Source organism: Narcine bancroftii, chromosome 13, assembly GCF_036971445.1.
Source record: "Narcine bancroftii isolate sNarBan1 chromosome 13, sNarBan1.hap1, whole genome shotgun sequence".
NCBI classification, from domain to species: Eukaryota; Metazoa; Chordata; class Chondrichthyes; order Torpediniformes; family Narcinidae; genus Narcine; species Narcine bancroftii.
This window is the reverse complement of record NC_091481.1, coordinates 25,199,612-25,217,348: the sequence shown is the minus strand read 5'-3', so window position 1 is coordinate 25,217,348 and position 17,737 is coordinate 25,199,612. Positions and strand designations below refer to the sequence as shown.

The 17,737-nt window shown below is 38.6% G+C and overlaps 1 protein-coding gene across 1 annotated transcript in view; it reads left to right on the top strand.

Annotated features, from left to right (window-relative positions):
- Nucleotides 1-2,004: 2,004 nt before the first annotated feature.
- lamb4 (laminin, beta 4) overlaps nucleotides 2,005-17,737 on the top strand; it is a 95,132-nt gene continuing 79,399 nt past the window's right edge. The window contains exons 1-4 of the mRNA XM_069909449.1: nucleotides 2,005-2,077; nucleotides 6,578-6,700; nucleotides 8,806-8,868; nucleotides 14,057-14,214. Of these exons, the coding sequence (XP_069765550.1) occupies nucleotides 6,661-6,700; nucleotides 8,806-8,868; nucleotides 14,057-14,214 (261 nt within the window). The 5' untranslated portion in view covers nucleotides 2,005-2,077; nucleotides 6,578-6,660. The remainder of the gene's footprint in view (nucleotides 2,078-6,577; nucleotides 6,701-8,805; nucleotides 8,869-14,056; nucleotides 14,215-17,737) is intronic.

Below are 17,737 nucleotides of genomic sequence, written 5' to 3'. Positions count from 1 at the left end.
GATCCTCCATCCTAGAGATGTGCCCTGCCCAGCGTAGCTGCATCTTCAACAGCATGATCTCGATGTTGGTTCTGCCTGTTCAAGGACTTCAATGTTAGTGACGAAGTCACTCCAATGGATGTTGAGGATGGTATGGAGGCAGCATTGGTGCAAACGCTCAAGGAGTTGTAGGTGGTGACGGTAGGTGGCCCACGAACTCAGAGCCATACAGGAGGGTAGTATAAGGTAAAACATCATGAGATGGGAATGTGTAGGGAGTTACCCTGTACAAGGCTGTAACAAGAAGGGGAGGTGTCCTTGTACTCCTGTTAGGTAAAACATCATGAGATGGGAATGTACGGGGCAGTAACAAGATGTGAATGCATCCTTGTACTTACAAGATAAGAGAGACATTGATGGATTGAGAGGCAGGAAGCTAGCAGGGAAAGGATAGCAACAGTTTTAGTCATTGGACAAGTAATGATATGATGATGTTCTAAGCACATATCCAAGGGTATAAAAAATCACCATTTTGCTGATAACGGCAGAATGCATTCTCCGACTAACATGTTTAGTCGCAAGTGTTACAATCCGGTAATAAAGAACAAAGAACCCTGATTTCGACTCAGCCTGGTGTTTGTCTCACTCATTCATGAACAAAGCAGACCTAACAGTAGTCAGTACATTGGCTCTGTACACACTGATCTTTGTGCCTTTCCTCAGATGTTTGTTGTTCCAGGCTCTTGTACAGCCTGTACGAATCTGCTGTTTGCCTTTGTCGGTCTGTTGTCAACCTCTTTATCGACCTTGGCATCTGACGAGATGGTACATCCCAAGGTGCTGAACTGGTGAACTGTCTCCAGCTCAGTCTCGGTGATAGTAATGCGAGAAGGGTGGTACTCTTTCTGAGGTGTGGGCTGATAGAGAACTTCCGTCTTCTTCAAGCTGACTTCCACGGTCAATATTCATGCAGCAAATTTAATGTTGCAGCATGAAACCACTGGCTCTCTGCTGGAAACAGTGAGATGCTGAAAACATTCAGCAGGTCAGGCTAGTTGGGAGCATTGGAGGGAAGCGGATTGAGAAAACGGGGTCCATGATTGTATGGGAGACCATCATGACTTGTTGAGTGTTTCCAGCATTTTCTGTCTTTCATTTTCCCCATGTAACGGAATGCACTGACAGTCTCCAAACATTAATGTACATATTCCAGTTTTCAGATCCTTCTCTCTTATAACTTTTATTCTATAATCTTCAGCCCCTGTAATTCCTCAAGACTGCCACACTCTTCTATTTTCTGGTCTTTTGTACCTATCCTGTTTTCGTCACTCCCGCATTGGTGACAATGTCTTCGGCAGCCAAAGTTCAATCCTCTGGAATTCCCTTATGAATCTCTCCATCTCCCTATTACTCTCCCTCCTCTCCTTTATCCTTCTCTTTCACTAAACTTTTGCTCATCTGCCTTAATATTGCAATACCAAACTCGTTATCAAATTATTTATACAAATCCTCCCATGAAATTCAGCATCGTTTGTTCTTCCTTTTTAAATTTTAGCATACATTATGGTAACAGGCCAATTTGTGCAGTCCAATTACACCCAATCAGCCTACATCCCTGATACGTTTTGGACGGTGGGAGAAAACTGGAGTTCCCGAGGAAAACCCACACAGGTACAGGGAGATTGTACAAACTCCTTACAGTCAACGTGGATTTGAACCCCAGTCCCGATCACGGGCGCTGTAAAGGTGTTGTGCTAACCGCTACGCTAACCATGTTGCCCAAGGTTCTTGATGAAGAAACCAAGTGAAAATTCATTAAATGAACTTCATTGCTTTAGTTTTGTGAATAAATAGTTGATCTAAATTCTATAATTAAAAGCCAACAGTTCTGATGCTTTGCTGGCAACTGCCACCACAAGAGACAGCATGCAGCAGAATTATTCATGTCCACATTCTGATATGAAATACCTTTACCTCCCCACCCAGTGGCCCGAGGGCAGCATTTTATGCTTTAATTGAATGCATCTCAGGTGTGCTTTTACTTGTACATTATTCTGCTGGTTAAGCATATGCTTTACAAGAGGACGGAAAAGCCAAGGTAGGCAAACAAAATTACATTCTCTTCAAATCAAATGGATATCCCTGAATGTTTTACCTGAATATTTTGCTCTTTACTCATTCTCAACCTGTACTTATTGGAGGGTTCCTTCGTGATATTTCTATTTATGTCAAATGCTAATGCTTTTCAGTGAATCATGCCAAAAATCATCACTTAGATTTGTTTTCTCAATGAAAAAGCATAGTGCCAAATTAAAATAGTTTTGTGCATTAAATTTCAGTCATTATGAGACTTTGTAAAGCTCATCTGTGTGTCTAAATTGCTGCCACAATCGTTATTTGCAAGTTGAACAGCTGGCTGGCTGCCTACTCTTGGAGCTCAAGTTACTTAAAAATCCAGTGGAACTTCATAGACGGCAGCAAATCGAAGCAAAAGATGCAGTTGTACAAAGATTTATAGATTCAAAATAAGAATTGAAGAATTGCATGTAGAAATGTTTATTCCTTCATTAAAAATGACTTCTATCAAACATTCATTGCAAATGTTGCACTAGAATTATTACTGTTAAAATTACATTGTTTCTCTCTGCAAACGGTATTGTGTAAATATTCTACACCAGCTATTCTCAACAGGGGCCACAGCACATTTAAAACTGAAAAAAACAAAATATTTTTTAATGTAGTCAGTAAGAGAGAAGTATGGGCGAAACCAATTAAACTTGACTGCTTCACAGGGAAGGGAGCCCATAGCCCCCCAAAAAAGTTGGGGATAACTGTCCAACGGCATAAGGCGCACAGAGCTTTTTCTAACTGTTGAATTTTAAATTTGTTTGAAGTATCAATTAAATTAAATTTTCCCTTTGTAATGAGAGAAAACTGATTCAGTATGCAATGCCATTGACAAATATTTGCATTTAGCACTAAGGGGAGTGACCTCTGTAATGAATTTTGGAATATTAGCCAAGTCTGCAGATTGATTTCTATGTTGCTCCTCCTTCAGAAATTATGCAAACAAGAAGCCGAGATCACTCAGTGGCTCACCTCTGCAAATGTAGCTAAATGTCTGGTTTGCTGTTTTGATCTTTCTTTGGCCAGAGAAAGCAGGCCCAAGTCTCTTTAAACTAGTAAATGGTCCTCTGACCATCTCATAGGATCCTATTTCTATTTCATTTATTTTATGGGATGTGGGCATTGCTGACAAGATAGTAGTCTTATGCTTGTGAAGATGCTAATGAGCCCCTTTCTTGACCCGCCACTGCCTTTCTGGTGAACGTGCTCTCATGGTTATAAAGGAATTCCAGAATTTAGACAGGAACAAAAAAAAAATCTCAGCAATTGTAGGAGACAAGCAGTGGCTTACAAATTGGCCATCTTTTTGTTTACGATGGCAGGGTTGGAAACCTCTTTTTTCACAAGATCCCAAGATATAGGAGCAGAAGTCGGCCCATTGGCCCATCAAGTAGGCGCACGGTTAGTGCAATACCTTTACAACGCCAGTGATCAGGAGTTCGAATCCCACTCTGACTGTAAGGAGTTTGTACGCTTTCTCCATGTCCATGTGGGTTTTCCCTGGGGGCTCCGGATTCAAAACATTCAGCGGGCGTAAGTTAATTTGATGTAAATTGGCAGCAAAGACTCGTGGGTAAAAATGGCCTGTTACTGTGCTGTTTGTCTAAATTTAAATTCAGTCTGCTCCACCATTCTAATCATGTTGATCCATCCTCTGATTCACCACACTCCTGAGCTTTCTCCCTATAACCTTTGATGCTCTGACTAATCAAATACTTGTCAATCTCTTAAATGTACCCAATGACTTCGCTTCCACAGCTGCCTGTGCAATGAGTTCTACAGATTCAACCCTCTGACTAAAGAATTTTTTCTCCATCTCTGTTTTAAATTGACACCCTTTATCCTGCAGTCATGCCTCATCCTAGAATGCCCTAACTTGAGAAACATCCTTGCCACATATACTCTGTCCAGGCCTTTCAGCATTCAAATGGTCCCCTCATCCTTCTGTACTACAACGAGTACAATCCAAGAGCCAACAATTGTTCCTCATATGCTTTCATTCCTGGTATCATTCTAGTAAATTTTCTCTGAACCCTTTCCAATGCCAGCGTGTCTTTTCTCAAATACGGCACCTAAAACTGTACACAGTACTCCAATGAGATCTCACCAGAGCTTTATAGAGAGTCAATATTACATCCCTGTTATTATATGCTATTCCTCTAAAAATGAATGCCAACATTGCATTCGTCTTCGTCACCTCTGACTCAACCTGGAGGTTAACCTTCTGGGTATCCTGCACAAGGATTCCCAGTCCATTTGATTCTTGGAAATTTGAATTTTCTTCCCATCTAAATAATAGTCTGCCCATCCACTTCTTCAACCAAAGTGCATAACATTTTCCCACATTGTATTTCACCTGCCTCCTCTTTTCCCATTCTCCTAATCTATCCAAGTTTCTCTGCAGCCTTTCGGTGTCAACACCACCTCCCCTACTACCTATTCTGGTATCATCTACAAATTTTGCCACAAAACCACCTCTTCCATAATCCAGATCATGTATATACAAAAGAAGTGGCCCCCAACACCAGCCCTTGGTAAACCGGTAGCCAAACAGAATAGGATCTTCTTATTCCTACTCTGTTTCCTGCTGATCCGCCAATGCTCTAGTCATGCTGGTATCCTTCCTGTAATTCCATGGGCTCTCGTCTTGTTTAGCAGCCTTATGTGTGGCATCTTGTCAAAAGCCTTTTTGAAAGTCCAAATACACAACATCCACTGCATTTCCCCTGCCTATCCCTACTTGTGATCTGTTCACAAAATTGTAATAGGTTTGTCAGGCATGGTTTTCCTTTAAAGAAACAAAACTGATTTTCTCCTACAATTACTGCACATACTAGTGCACAGAGTCAATGCATCTTGCAACATGCAATTACTTCTCGCACATCACAAAACTCAATTTACCTACTACTCTCTGGTGAAGAGCAAAAGGTAATCAGTCCACTTTCAACCAAAGGGTATTTTTGTGACCTTCATAATACAATGGTAAACAATAAATTGTAAGCTATTGCAATAATTAAAATGCTACCTTGATGGATCAGTCAAAGAAATGCCTACAGCCACAAGCAATACATCCCTGACCTGGCCTGTCTTTCACTGACAATGTCTTGACTGAAGTGCAGACATCTCAACTACTGTCAATGTCAATTTACTCTGTCTGTCCTACTTTATGCCATTACATCAAGTAATGCCCCAGTTGTGGAGTTAAGAACAGGCCAAGATTTCAGCTGAAGTAGAAGTAAGCAGGGGATAATAATGAAAACAAATTTAACTCATTCTCACTTTATTTCCATATTTCCATTTAAAATGTTTGAATTCATGTGTATAATTTTAAACAGCTTTTGCTTATTTGTCAGCGTGGTGAGTTGTGAAATGTTGGTGCAGCAGAAAAAAAAAGAAAGCTTGTAAAGATGTTATGCCTTCACTATATTACTAGTCAACATCTGAGGTATCCTATACCAGCTCTGAGAGTAATCCCATTCCTGATTAGCTTTCTCTGAAACCTATTGTCCCCAAGTTCCCACCCTCACATACAGGGGACAATTTACACTGGTGAACTCTACTACCCAATGACAAATCTTTGGGATGTGGCAGAAACCCAAGCACCTGAAGAAACCCAAGTAGTCACAGGAATGTACAAACTCCACACATATAACACGAGAGGTCAGGATTGTGTCTGGTGGCTGGAGCTCTGATGCAACAACATGGCTAGCACTTGACCACCTCCAAAGCTCCTCCTGGACTTGAAAATATTTTAGAAGTGCTGTCAATATGCTACAGGGAATCGATTACACTTTGAGTTCGTACTCATGTTCCCTCATTCTTTTCCAATTCCTTTCATCCAAAGTTATTCCAATACAGTTCTAATTTCATTACCCTCACACTTCCTGAAATGTTTGCTCAGATTTTTCTGTCTTGGGACATTCCTATTCCACCTCTAATAACACTGGACAATAAATGTTTTCAAAAGGTATACTTCCTGAAAAGAAAATGGGGATTATTATAAACAACATCAAGCTAGACACAAATATAATTTCCGATGTTCTGTGTCACGTAGGAAGTTGGAGAAACTTTTATTGAATTTAATATGTTTAATCACATAATGACGCCGACATGTTGCATTAGTTCGACTGACATAAAAATATTTTGCTGCTGATTTTCGATTGTACTCTGCATCTGATGCCTCTCATGTCAGTGTCCAACAATAATCCTCCAGCATTGATGAATTCCAGTTGCCCTGATACTGCTTTTCCACGGTGGCAATATTCTGGTGAAACCTTTCACCATGTCCGTCGCTGACTGCACCAAGTTCAGCAGGGAAGAAGTCAAAGTGCAAATGAATTTTCATTGATGCTGCATATATTTCATGGTTTTATATGCTTGAAACATGTTGTCAATCAGCTGGATGTAGTTTGGTGGTCTGTCGTTTCCAAGAAAATTCTCAACATCTTTAAATGCCTTTTTCCTAAAACAGCACCTGCACTGAGTGGATGTCCAAGCATGCTTGGACTGACCAAAACAGCTTGCTTTGAGGACAATATACTACTGGACTAAAATATGACAGGAGATCACAAAATGGGTAATATTCAGAAAAAAGGTACGTGAATACAAATTTTTAAAGTGATTTTTGAGATCAGCAGCCCAAAATCTATAAAATGCATGCAGAGGTGTTCAGGAAGCAATATATTCATTGTCTAGTGTTATCTTCCACTGTGTCAGACACATGGCTTCAAGATAATGATTAAAGTGATAATGGTTACATTTGTTGAGGGATTGGCTGGAATACCATAAGAATGTCTCTGTTCTCCACTGGAAGATTACCATTTAATTTGGTTTGACATATCATCTGAGGAATGATGCCTCCAGTAATTTGGCACTCCCTCATTTGAATGAGGGAGTGCCAGCATAGATTCTGCCACTAAGATCTCTGGACTGAGATAACCTTTTGATGCAAAGGAAAAAAAGAATTGAGCCACAGACCCACATTAAAATAATTGAGAGAGAAGACGGGAGTAAGGAAAAAGGAGAGGAAGAGCAAAGGGTGGAGAGAGAAGAGAGAAGAATATTTAGTCATGACTTACAGTTTTTATGTTGGCACCTACTTGGTGTTTATTTCAGCTTCTTCCATTTGCATTCACATAATTCCTTCAACTAGCAGCAAATATTGGCCCAGATTTTACTATGTTGCCTGCCCGTGCCTACACTTGTTCATTGGGTGCCTTGCCATTCAGTGTGGGTGAACATCACTGTCTCTGACTCTCCGAATTGTAGTTGTTGTCTCCCCTGTTTCTAACCATTATGTTAATCCATCGATCTTTTTGATTCTCTGTCTGCCTGTTTATTTTTTCCTTCCAGCTTTCCAGTTGTAACTGAATGTTCTAATGATTCTCTTCACCTGATGTGTCCAAAGAAGTTTTCTGATTCTTTAATTAATGTACATTTTGTTTTTGTTCTTTGTAGAATTTCTTTGTTATCCTGTCCGTATATGACATGCATTGTGTTCTTCTGAGAAACCATATCTCTGCTGCATTGATTCTTTTTTCCATTGCATTTGTGATGGTCCATGACCTGCAGCCATTCATCAATATAGGAAGAATGTGGAAGCTGAGAGTTCGAAGGTGGACGTCAATTACTATTTTCTTGTTCGTTAAGATCTTTTTCATTTTATAAATGCTGTTTTTGCCATTGCTATTCTTGCATCTTGGCGCCTCACAGTTTGGCGGGCAGCAACCTCCTTTGAAGAAGGCCGCAGAGCCCACCTCACTGACAAAAGACGAAGGAGGAAAAACTCAACACCCAACCCCAACCCACCAATTTTCCCCTGCAACCATGTCTGCCTGTCCCGCATTGGACTTGTCAGCCACAAACGAGCCTGCAGCTGACGTGGACATTACCCCTCCATAAATCTTCGTCCGCGAAGCAAAGCCAAAGAAGAAGAAGAAGAAAAAGAAGATTCTTGCTTTTATGTTTACTTCACATTTGCCGTCAGATGTTACCCATGATCCAAGTTACTTGAAGTAGCGAACTTATTTCCCAATTTGGAATATTAGCCTACACTCACCTACCCACTAAACCAGCCCTTCCCTGAGAAACTCCAGGCTGTTTTTATTCCACTGACTTTTTTTTAACAGCACAGTAAAAGCCGATTCTGGCCATTTAAACCTGTGCTAACCAATTACACCCAAATTAACCTGCAAACCCATACATTTTGGAAAGTCAAAGGAAATTGGAGCACACAGGGAAAATCCACGTAGACATGGAGAGAACATATAAACTCCTTACAGATAGCAGCGGATTCAAACACGCAGCACAGGTACTCTAATAGTGTCGCGCTAATCACTACATTAACCTTGCCTCCCAATGAGTACACCATGAGAAGTGTAGCATTAGAGTGCAGTCAACTTAGCAGCAGTGAACAGCTAAGCCAAGTTTCAGGACATTTTTATAATAGCTCGGAAGGAAATCCAAGTTTCATTATAGAGTAATTTGAGTAATGGAAGTGACCACTGTGGTATCTGCAGTTCAACGTCACCACACATTGGATTCTCCATTTGTTACACTGTAACTGTGTGTTTTTCATTTGTACTTGAATACAAGGAGACTAAATTCCATTTTCATAAGAATCTAAATGACTTCTGCTTTTGAAATATCATATGACTCAGTATGGACAAGGCTTTACGTAGTTTCATATCTTCCTTTCAGAAACGATATCACTGTTTCTGATGAGATCACACAGGATGAAGCTGGAAACTGTGATTTTCATTGGTGAGTATTGTTAAGAAAAGATGAAGAAAGCTTCAAAGATCCATTAGGATAATTATTTTCAGGTAATCTGCATCTCAGAAATTTACTTTTACAGTTCTTTTGACTTTTTCCATAAGTTATCTCAGTTAGATGATGAGCAGATTCTAGTTCTCCTCAGTCCAACCCCTTCTCTCTCATGTCCCCTCCAACATATCTCTCCATCGTAACTTCAGTCTTCATCTTCTCAAGCAAAATGTCATTTTGGTAACTTCTTCAGCTTTACAAAGTATTGAAATTTGCAGTTGGTGCAGCTGATAGCACATCGCTAATTACAGTGCCAGTGACCCGAGTTCAAATCCAGCGCTTTCCCCATGTATCCGTGGGTTTTCTCTAGATACTCCGGTTTCCTCCCACCCTTCAAAATATAGGGGGGGGTCGTAGGTTAATTGTGAATTTGGGTGTCGCAGGTTTGTGGGCCAGAAGGGCCTGTTACTGTGATGTATGTCTTAATTTAAATTAATTTATTTATCTTTAAGAAATAAGTGAATAAAGGTACTGGCTTCTAGATCACAAAGCTATCCAAACTAGAATATAAAATCTATGAATGGATACATAAATTGCTCCAAAATTCACAAAGCTTCAGACATTCAAAACATACAAAGTTTTTTACAGCTTTGACAGACAGCAAAGTCAGCCTCACCCAATCATCAGTTTTTGTCTCAGCAGTTCAGTTCACCACCTTTCCCTCCAGGCATTTAGTTTACTGAAGATCCTATCAAAAGCATCTTTTTCACTGGCACCTTGTCCTAGGAATTGACAGCCAGTGGGTCCAGTGGGAAAGCAAATCAATCAACACCCCAGCATCAAATCATGCAAAATCACGGCAGGGATTGACCACCTCAACCCCCTACTCACATCCCCAGCATCAGCTGATGCCAGCAAGTTGATTAACCCAGTGTGAAAAGGACAAGTCACACGGGACGTTTCCAGTTGAAGGTAGACTCTCCTATCTCTGGGGATAATTTGAGGTCAATGTGAAAGCAGGTAGTGTCCTTGTTAAAAATGGCCCAGTGGGAACAGCAAAAATGGCTTCTTTAACCGGGACACTGAATGGCCAATTAACTGAGGTGCCAGTGAAAAGAGGGCTAATGATAAGGCCTCAAGGCAGAGGATCAGACATGTTTCTTTCAGCCACACTAGCCATGGAAATTTCCCACAGCATGTTTGAACCATTCTCCTGGGCCAGTGGTAAATGCAGACACAACTGATCACAAATTCTGGGCAATAACGGTGATAGAAGAGAAAAAAAAATGTTTCCCTCTTAATTGGGAATGAGCTTTCCAATGACATGGTTTATCTTCAGCAAAGACTATAAATGAGCTGCTTATTGTTGACAAATATAGAACAGTGACCAACTGGGATGCAAGTGGAAACCCACCAATATGATTTTTCTATTGCCATCTTTGACACATTCTTGGCCCTTTGTTCACTATATTTATTGCCATTTTTCTTACATATGAAGGTGGATTAAATTCCAAATTAATTGACATGCAGATGGAAAAAGACACAACTATAATTGCAATGAACAAAGCCAATATCAGCTGGAAGTTGTGGCCATCTCCAGCAGCAGTCCTCTAATTAATCACAGACCTAAGAGCACAGATAACGGTGAAGAAGAAATAGGCAGTAATTATATTGCTCAGCAGAAAATAGCCTGCATTATACTTCAGGGAATGTTGGCATATAATAAATGATACTTCCTGCATAAAGCCAGCTCTATATTTAATGGTGTGATGCCACAGGACTACATGGTTTTCTGAAAATCTCTCATGAAAGTGGGAATTGAGGCAACATGAGCTGATGAAAAGGCTGCAAAAAATCCTGAATCTAATCCTTTTTGCTGGCTGAACCATTTTTCAAAATCATCAAAGCATCTTAAGAATTTTTTAATATTTCTGACATACACCACCATTCAAAAGCATGCTAAAATCATTTAAAATTTCAAATTACACTGGACAGCAATTCTTTTCAAAAGGTTCGCTTCCTGAAAATAGATTGGGGATTACGATAGACAACTTCAAGCTGAACACAAAGATAATTTTAGACGCTGTGCAACATAGGAAATTGGAGGAACATTAAACTAATTTTAATTGAATTTATAATTAAAGCGTATATTCACCACAAATGTAACAGAATGTATCACAGCTGTTGTGACATTGATGAGACATTTCTGCTGTATTGAATCTTCCTGACGACAATAAATGCATTCACTATACTATTGCCTGAAGAGCATGTGCATCAACATGTGTTCAATCTATAATCAATGTAATGCACAGCATCAGTATATGTGAGCCTGTCTGCTTCTATCCTGATTAATCATGCCCAGGCCTAAGACAACATTTGCATAGCCTCTGCACTGAGGTATGCTTTGACTGACCAAATCAGATTGCTTTATGAGTAATATACTAGTAGATATAAAATTTCACAGGAAATCACAAAATAGGTTATATCTAAAAAAAAGTAGTAAGTGATAGGAAAATTTAAGGTAAATTTGTGATCAACAGCCTAAAATCCATAAAATACACCCAAAAGTGTTCAGGAAACAAAAGATGTGGAGTAATAGAGTTCTACAGGACTAAAACAGGCCCTTCAGCACAAATTGTCAATGCTGACCTACTGAGTCTCATTTGCCTGCATCTGGTCCATATCCCTCTTGACCAGCCATTCTCAACCTTTTTTCAGTGATAGCACCCCTAAGACTCTGCTCGGTTTATGGGCCCATGTCCCTGTGAACCAGTCAAGCTTTAGTTTCTTCAATACTTCTCCCCTACCAACCACATAAAATAGCAAATATATTTATGTTACAAGAGGTGAAAAGAAAACAAAGCTTTTACTTAATTGTTCTATGGGGCACATATAGGGCCCCCAATGAGAAATGGGGGCTCTTATATGGCCTCTAGACATTTTCTATATATGACCCTGTCAAAATATAATTTGAAAGTCGTAATTGGTCCTGCCTCTGCCACTTCCTGTGGCAGCTTGTTCCATATACCAACCACCCTTTGTGAGAAGAAGTTGCATATCAGTTCCCTTTTAAATCTTTTCCCTCTCAACTTAAATCTGATTCATCTAGTTTTAAATCCCCCTATCCTTAGGAAAACGCCATGCTTATTTACCTTATCTATATCTATTATGATTTTATAACTGTCTATGTTCCTTCCTGAGTCTGCTACACTCCAGAGAGAAAAGACCCAGCCTATCCGTATAATTTTAGTCCAGCAGCCCAGTAATATTCATGTGAATTTTTTTTTGCACTCTTTCCAGCTTAATGATATCTTTCCTTCAGCTCGATGACCTGACTGCACTAACAAATTTACATAGCAAAAGATATAGCAGTTAATTTAAAATACAGTAAAACCCCTGGTATCCGGCACTTATGGGGATTGCGGATGCTGGGTTCGTCCAAATTTTCTGGTTGCCTGAGACTCACTCTTAAAATTTCCAACTAAATCATCTGCAAATATGTAAATACAGTAAAATACCCATTACTCTATTCACAGTATAATAGTTGAATAAAATATTTAACTATAAATAGAATTAACAATTTAAAAGATCAAAGATAGTGCAAAATGTCATTTGGAAAAATGTCAGTATTCTAATCCTTAATTATCTAAAGTTCACTTTAATCACATAATTCCAGTAACTTAAAAAAATTTATTTTAAATTCGAACCTCAGTTGCTGGCGCAGTGTTGCACTAATTGCTATGGTAACTGTGCCGCCATCATAATTAACCCCCCTCCCCCAAGTTTATAGGTAAAGCCTTACTAATATACCTAATAATACACTAATAAAGATAAAGACTCTTACCAGGCAGGGATAGGGAAACACTTTGAAAGAGTCAACCCAGCAGAGAGCGGCATTAGCTGGCTCTTCATCCCGGCCAACCCCATTTTATTCAAACACAACTTAATTTGAGCTTTATTCAAACAGTTTCCCCGGGCAGGGCACATCCATGGCGCTCTGCTAGTTGAATGTTTGCTCCCATCTTCACCAAGGGTTTGTGTGTTCTTCAGAGAACATTTACTTCTACTATTTTAAACTTTTATTTAATTTTTAAATTTATTCTTTTTTTTTTCCTCGATTTTTTTTTTGCCGGTTGCTTAAGGTTGCCAGTTGTTTGAATTCTGGATAATGGGGATTTTATTGAATTTACAAAACTAAAAGTTGTGCTGTGCAAACACAATTTTTTTTAAAATTTGGGCCAGTTATTATGGCTTACTGTGAAACAAACATCGATTTAGAGGAAATAAAGACTGTTTTTTTGGAGTCACCGCAGTTCAAATAGCAAGAAATTTCTGATGTATGTTACCTCAAGTGGAGAAAAATAAAATATAAACATTAGTTGGCAATCAGTGGTTTATTCCTGTTCCAAGCTCTCAAAACTAACTGGTGAGTGCCGGTGTTAGATATTTTAAAAATCAATTCTAGTATGATCACTCAACATGGCATTGTAGAACACACAATCAAAAATTGATTAGTGTCTGAGGCATGTCGTTTAGTTGAATGCTGTAATTAAAAGGATATTTCACAATTCTACATGAATGTTTGTCAGCAGTTAAATGGGTGTGTTCCATACAAGCTGAGCCATGTTTTATTGTGTGGACTGGCCGCCTAACTCATTGCTTTGTGAAATTATCAATTAAGATTTTATTAATGGTAATTCTCTTGTCCTGTATACTGTGTCATGTCTGTATTAGAAATATTAGGAAGGGGAGCCATTTTAATTCCCAGAAAAGATTTTTGGTAAGGTCAAGTTGCACGTAAATATATAAAAAATGACATGTAATGCTAATGTTCCCACTTGAGATTTTAAACAGAGGTTGGAAGAAGTTAGTGCAACCAATTACAGTTCACTGTAAATGGGATGATTATTTAAAGGATTGACATTCTTGAAGATCGGGGATCCACATATGGCCCAAATTGCAGGATTGCCAAAATTGCAAGAGACTATGAGAAAGACATGGAGAAGCAAGGCCCTGGAGGGTTTGAAAACATGGATGAGAATCTAAAAAGTGACTCCTAATATTGGTAGAGAATTTTTCCAGGATTAACCAGATGTTTCCTTTGATATGGAACTTGCATTCACAATTTAACTAAACATCATGCAAACAGCGCGTTTAATTTATTTTATCCAAATCTGTATTGTAGTGTTGATCAACTTTGTCTGCTCTGAAGACGATTGCAATGCTGGCTCATGTTACCCACCTCTTGGAGATTTGCTGGTGGGTCGTAACAGTCAGCTATCTGCTTCCTCCACCTGCGGCCTGAATGGTCCTGAAACATATTGCATCCTCAGTCACTTACAGGTTAGTACATGCTTAAGAGAAAAAATGTGTCCATTGATAATTCACCTAATCCCATGTCCTTAATATCTGGACTCTTTAAATTGTTGTGTGTCCCATCAATGTTTTGGCAATGACTTTAAAATATGTATTTGCTGAAGATGTTTTAATCATGTAAAATACAGTATTGTGAATAATAATAAAAATAGTTGATCCAACAAAGGCCCTTTAAATTGATTCACGTAAAGTGCAGGAGTAACATACAATCATTATAGAAGATGCGAATGTCAGGCAATTGCCTGGATAGGATGGTGATAAGACTAGTCTAAGAGAAGGTATCCAGAACAAAAACAGAGATAGTTAAAGTGTCTCACCCCTGGTATGTTTCAAAAGGTGGGAGGAAACTGGAGCCCCTGGAGGAAACCCACCCAGACACAGGAGAACATACAAACTCTTGACGGACAGCACGGGATTCAAACCCTGGTTGCAATCGCTGGCATTGCACTAACTGCTAGGCATACCGTGCCACCCAAATGGAATGTTAATTGAATGAAGTCTTTCCTCTGAATGCCATTTTAATTTAATAAAGAACGATGTAACACTGTTGGTGTTTGATCAACTTTAGCCAGAATCCCTAAACTATTCTTCACTACCACTTTCAATACAGTTGACAGTCTTTGATCCAGATCATAATGGCTCAGGTCAAATTACTCAAGTATCAGTTACAGCATATGTTGGATTCACAAAGAGGACTTCCTAAAACTCTTTAAACTCCTACTGTAACTCGCCCCTTTCATAAAATGGAAGGAAAGAAACCAAAGGAATATAAAATCAATGAACTTGTCCTGGATCGAAAGCTTGACTTCATCATTTGTCAAGCACCTCTTGAAGAAAATTTGATTATTAATTCATATCATTTTGAAAGAAAGGGGGAGTAACAGGAATTGCTTTGCAGTTCACCATGTGTTTGTCCCCATCATACGTGAGATTTTCAAATTGAAGGCAACGGATCATGAGGGCGAAATCAAACTGGTTGCAAGATTCTTTTGCAAACCCACCAGAATAAAGTGCCAAACATATAAACCACTGTAACACTTAATTTGCAGTGAGAGTTGATGTGTTTGATATTCGTTCTGCTCATTTCTGCAGAAAATTATTTTGAGCCCACAAAGCATTTCTGGAATTAAGCTAAGCCGCACACAAATATAGGTTTTGAAACCAATCAGGTGGCCAAAGGGAGCAGCTCTGGAAGATATCCAGTTGTTCAGATCCTCAGATAAATCCTACGCTTCCAAAAGGTTGATAGTTGAACAGGGTAGGCCGTTAGCATGTACATGAAGCAGTGCCCAGCTATACTATAACTACAACTGAAGAACCACATGAATGCTTTGAATGAGAATCCTTATCTTTTTCTAGTTAAGATGCTGATGAACCCTAGCACTTGTTACCATTTCCACAATCAACTCCAGGTATGTTAAGCATATCACCTGATCCAGTGGGGTGTCATTCAGATTTCAGGAGTTCATGGGACAGGAGAAACATGAAAAAGGCTCTCATCTCTTTCAATTACAAACCTTCACTGAAGGATCTCTTTCTACAACAGACATGTTAATAGAATGTAACAAATTAGTCAATTCCACTGACAATATCTTATTGCCTATAATTAGGTTTTCATGCAATTTATTTCCCTGACTTCTGTGAATGCTAAATAGAGTAACTGCTGGAACATGACCACTTCTTTAACTGGATCTACTTTCCTAGTTTATTTGAATGCTTACTTACAACGTTAGACAGAATATTAACTGTCATCTACTGCAGTACCACTGTTATTTTGTCTGCCATTTATAATCATGGTGTAACATGATCTACTGAATACCATGAAAGAGCAAGGAGACATGACAAAGCGTGCTGCAACCCTTCAGTTCCAAAACAAGAATATTCTGCCAAGATAATTTGGTATCAGTCATGCAGAAACAAGTTGTAAAGCATTATAATTATACTGTAAATGTTGGAGTACGGAAGACTTCCTTGGGGTTTCGAATATTTGCATTTTTTTCTTCTCATGCAAGTCATCGCCTTGCAGAAGTAAGTGATTCATGGAGGTCATTCAGGAGTAAAAAGATTCCATATGACGATGTTCAAAGGTGGGATAAAAAAAATCCAAACGGCATGCTATGTCAGAGTTTATTTTATCATCCATCCACATGTTAGTTCATGTCTCTATTAAGATGTATACTGTACTAATGGATGGTCCTGAACAAACAGATACCTAACAAGCCAAGATCTGCAATGTTATGACATTAATCCACTTTAGGATGAAAGAAACTTGTGTTATCAAAATAGAACCATCTCCTACAAAACTGAATACAATTTTATTTCACTTTCCATGGGATAAGTGAATATTTGGTTACTTAAATTGTAAATAATTTAAGATATTTTAGTCATTGAACATTTAGTGTTAAGTATTAATGGAAATTGACACAGATTATGCCACTAATTGTCATGTCAGTGTTCAGTTGAAATTAATGAGCTGAACTTTTTACAGAAATGTAAGCATTTTGTAACTAAAACACTTTCCAAAATCAGATTGCACCATAGTGGGTCCCAATGCAGCTGAGATTTTCTTTCCAGAGGACAGAATGTAATAAATTGCAGTACAATTCTGATCATCTGAAATGGTCGATACCAGGATAACTGATCACTTTTTTTAAAAACGACTCAGTAAAAACAATAGCAAATCACTTGTAACAGTGTTTAATTCTCACCAAAAAAAACAACCTGAACAAAATAAGATAAATTATTCGGCTTTGAAAATTTTCAGATAAATGAGGATTTTGGATAATCCTATTTTGGATAATTGGAGATGTACTGTATATTCATTCAATATAGTTCCCCTGAGCTCTGTTGATTTTCATTTAAATCCAATGAAGCAGGAACTATTATTTCTGGACATATCAGCTGAAAAGAAATACAATTAAGCGTCAATTTATTTTCCTAAGTTTGAATTAACAAATTCAAAATAATTCATGCTTTATGGAAAATAGTGTGCTTTTAATCAACAAATCTGACATCGGATATTAAATCAATTTTTTTTTAGATACAATAATATATTTTTTTAAACTCCTATTAGTTTATGAAGGACACAAGCTAACTAATTCAAATGTATAATGTCTTGTTAGATTATTGGTAACAGGATCATTCTGTATAGTCAATAGAGTAAAGTTTTGTCTCACTCCCACCTTGTTCGTCCCTCTCTCTCTCTCTCACACACACACACACACTCTCTCTCTCTTTCTCATGTCCTTAACCAAGGAAGAAGTTGCTACTTGACTCAGCAAAGGAAGATGCAGTTGAAATTCTGAATAGGCTAATTTTAGAGGTTGTACTGGAAAGGCTAGCAGCACTTAAAATGGATTACATTTCTATCTATTACATATGGGATGTAGAGCTAAAAGAGTCATATAACATGAAGCAGGATCTTCAGCTCAACTTGTCCATGCTGACCAAATTGGGATTCTGTCTCATCCTATTTGCCTGAATTTGGCCC